The sequence below is a fragment of the Cladosporium halotolerans genome, assembly GCF_011745625.1.
Source record: "Cladosporium halotolerans strain TM138-S3 chromosome Unknown Sca243, whole genome shotgun sequence".
Classification (NCBI taxonomy): domain Eukaryota; kingdom Fungi; phylum Ascomycota; class Dothideomycetes; order Cladosporiales; family Cladosporiaceae; genus Cladosporium; species Cladosporium halotolerans.
Genome location: NW_027191689.1, coordinates 845 through 4,512, shown reverse-complemented (window position 1 = coordinate 4,512; position 3,668 = coordinate 845). Strand labels below are relative to the sequence as shown.

Genomic DNA, 3,668 nt, shown 5'->3' with positions numbered 1-3,668 from the left:
GATCACGTCCGTCGGGTCCACCTCCAGGATACGAGGCGTCATACGATGCGGCTTGCCATGCAGAACGGATTGGCAGGCCATGTGAGCTGCCACTTGACGATTGAATTGGACGAATGCATTGTTCAGAGGCTTGCAACTTCCCGAACGCGCGCGAGCCGACGCGATCTCCTGATTCAGCGCGTGTAGTGTCTCTTGCAGCTGATGAATCAGGTCGACCTTCCTGCCGAAGAAAGGCACCGGGGGAAGCCACGGCCGGATGACAAGAGGCAGACGAGCGGTCTCGCGGTTCGTCTTTGGCACAGTCCGCGGCCCGGCACATGATTTGCGATCCTGCTCTTTCCCACAGACAGTGCTGAGCGCGTGTCCACTGCATCGAGACAAGTTGCCAGACCCTTGGCTGCCTCGCGTAGCTGCGACATCGGAAACGCGTGCGGCGATCAGTTTCGTCTGCGCCGTTTCCAACGCAGTGACGAGCTTTTCGCGCGCCGCCAATTTTGCAGTCAAGTTACTGTCGTTCCTGTTGATGTAGACGTCCCTAACGCCACCAGGGAACACGTCAAACGCATCTCTCAGCTTTTCCTCCGCAAGGAAAGCCTCAGGAATATTGCCAACCAGTATGGTGGTGGCTCGCGATTGCGATCGATAGTGCCGACTCCTCGCGTACTCTTGTTTCGCTTCGACGAACGCGAGTGCTTCGCAATGCACTACATAGCACACCCATACCACGACAAGGACACCCAGAGCCCAATGCGTCCAGAGCTTGCTGGCGACCTGCCCCGGCGCGATGTTCGAGATGGCGAAGACGTCTAGAACGGAGGTCCGTGTATTTTTCCCCGAGAGACGGTTGACCGGCGCCAACGCTGGAGTGACGACTAATGTGATGGGAAGGAAGATCCAGAGCATCATGCGAAGGTAGCGAACGAAGAAAAGGGCGTCAAAGCCGCATTTCTGGAGGATCGTGTCGTCGGGTGTCGACCACACAGGCAAGACCCAAGCAATCACCCCTTCCGGTGACCGGGAAGCGCACTGCTCTTCCGGCAACAAATACGTTCGCGGTTGACTACCGTGCCGAGAGAAGCTCAGCGATGAATAATACTCAAAACCAATTTACACTGACCTACTAGATTCTAGCGATTCGCGGACGGATGGTGAGGAAGATTAGAGTCTGCGTAAGGTGCAGGATCAAAGCATACACCACACCGGCAAGCAAAGCTTTCCAGGTAAGGCCCTCGCTCTGCAGGGCGGTGCCGGAATTCGTTCTAAAAACCTCGTCTGCAGAGGGAGCATCGAGCGCTCGAGCAAAAGACGAGTTCATTGCGTTGCGGGTGGTCAACGGGCTCGCCTATGGCACGGAAGAATGGTCGTGGAGAAAGTGTGCCACGAGAAGATCGGTGATGGAAGCAAGCAAGCAAGCAATCGAGCAGGCAATCAAAGAAGGCATGGGCGAGCAGAGAGATGAAGCACGTTCAGAGCGCAAGCGACACAGCGCTTGGGGCGGGCAGATATAGGGTATCCAGGTTGCATGAGAAATCCAACCCGAGGCCACCATTTAGCAAAAGCAGTATCGCAGCAGGACGTCCGGCCGGCTTCGCTCACTTCCCATCAGCCTTCTGAACCTGCTGCCATGGGTTTTGCGGCCCCTTCCTCAGCCGCCGGGGCACCATGTGCCGGTGACGAAGATGTTTGGTGAAACAGTTCTGCTCCGTACAGTCGATTGCGAAACCGGTGTCCACAATCGTAACTTCTTTCTGGTTGCTTCTCCACACGGCAGCTACCGCTCCCCAAGTCCTAGGCCGGATCCAGTCTGAGCTAATCCATATGCGGCTAGGGGCGGAGGTACGGAAGCTGCCGCGCGCGGAGCTCACCAAAATAACATCGCAATTCTGGACACCGGTTTCGCAAACGACTGTATCAGAATACCGTAGCACTGTATCGTGCGTCCAGAAGATGGCCACCGTGCTGGTCACAGAAGTGCCTGACCCCCTTCCGCAAGAGCAGGGGGATCACTCAACCGAAAGCTGCACACGTTTCGTCTTCGACGCGTTCACGGGGGAGGGGGCCGATGCTCTTGCTGAGGGCCGTCTTCACCACACTTCACTGAAACAGCCAGAGACCGCTCAAACGATGTTGGCCGAATAAATAGATTTGCACATCCTCAAGAAAGCTACCTCCTCTTCAACCAAGGTAAGGGATAGCCATCGAATTAGCGGGAGGATCTTCAAAGGCATCTCTTTAGAACTGGTCCAATACCAGCATGGAACCACCACCAAGAAGAATGACGCAACCTGCGCTCTTCCAATCGGCCGACTGCGAAGAAGGGCGCCCCGGACAAGCTTGCCCTGAGCCTCGGGCTGCGGAGGAATCTCGTGAGGAAAGCAGACTTCTCCGGAAGAGTAGGTGTACAGCGCCCGCGATATGGTATCTGAAGTTACGTTTGTTGACCTTACAAAAGGACATCGGCAGCTCCAAAACATCGACACCGATCGAGCCGTCAAGCGTCTTAGAGCCAAAAGTCGAGCATTACCCCGGCTGCCCACGCCGTTCCCTTGGGAAGCTAGATGCCAGACGTCACCTTCTGCCACGAGCAGCGCGTGTGACGGCACAGCTTCAGCAGCGGCAGCGGTGGCAGCGACAACGGCGACAACAACGACGTCGTGGACGACGACGGCGACGACGACAACTGCAAGCGTGCAAAGCAGCTGCGTATCATCGGCGTCGGACTCGGACTGCTCTTCCATCCAAAGTCTGCCGCCGTTCCAACTGTCCCAAGCCTGGGAGGCCGTGGCTTGCCTGCAAGAGAACGTAGCGGTGTTTCGTTCAAGGGGCAATGCGCCGACTGCGGAAGAGGTGGCCGACCTCGTCATGGTGCCGTGCCAGAGGATCGTAGGCGAGCTTCAAAGGGCGATCGAAACGTATTCAACATGCATCAAGCGCGCCGAAGCGCGCGCGCGGACGCAGGTGGGAGCCGAGATCATGGCTATGCTACATGTTCCGGAGGGATAGCATGTGGTCGGGTCTTTTCGTGAATTTTGGGAAATCATTTGCAGCAGTCATCTTTGACAGACTGGGCGCGTAACGTAGTGCAGGATGGATCCGTATGCCGTGAACATGCCATTTGCCAATTTACTGTCACAAAAATCCGGCCATTGCTCTTTTACCGAGTGAATCCATGGCACAGAAGTAATTTACCGCAAGGCAGCCAAAGCCCAGTGCGTGCCGCAAGCTTTGCTGAGACGACCTGAGTATTGTAGCCGTGTGAGACTTCCTGCTTTTCTCCGACCGCTGTTCTCTGTCGACTTCGTCCTCTGTCGACTTCGTCCTCTGTCGACTTCGTCCTCTGTCGACTTTGTCCTCTTCACTTTCTCCGCGCCATATCCGCCTCCACTTGTACTCTTGCCGGCCCCTTCAGAATAATCCGTCTCTTTGGGAATTCTTTTTAACGTTGTTCAATGTTTCAGTCCAGCCCCAGAGCGCGGCGATGCGGACAACACATAGACGGCCGTGCGACTTCGCCAGTCGTTCGCATAAATTACTGTTGTGTTGTGCTTTCTCTTTGCGCGAGCCCGTCCGCATGCGCGCTTCTCGTCCGCCCCTTGCTCACGAGCCAGGCCATGGCTGTCCCGTGTCAACAATCGGAAACCCGCCTGGAAGTTTGTCAAGATAGGAAT

The 3,668-nt window shown here is 56.2% G+C and overlaps 2 protein-coding genes across 2 annotated transcripts; one reads left to right on the top strand and one right to left on the bottom strand.

The window, feature by feature from the left end:
- Window positions 1-1,315, bottom strand: WHR41_09546 (uncharacterized protein; the record flags this gene model as incomplete). Its single annotated transcript, XM_069378149.1, has 2 exons — window positions 1-1,060; window positions 1,122-1,315. Coding segments are annotated over 2 exons (1,254 nt in total), but the record flags the coding sequence as incomplete, so codon positions are not given.
- Window positions 1,316-1,990: 675 nt separating this feature from the next.
- On the top strand, window positions 1,991-3,138 carry WHR41_09545 (uncharacterized protein). Its single transcript, XM_069378148.1, has 2 exons — window positions 1,991-2,393; window positions 2,453-3,138. Exons 1-2 carry the CDS (start codon window positions 2,255-2,257, stop codon window positions 3,001-3,003), a joined length of 690 nt encoding a protein of 229 aa, XP_069224816.1. The 5' UTR covers window positions 1,991-2,254; the 3' UTR covers window positions 3,004-3,138.
- Window positions 3,139-3,668: the final 530 nt, after the last annotated feature.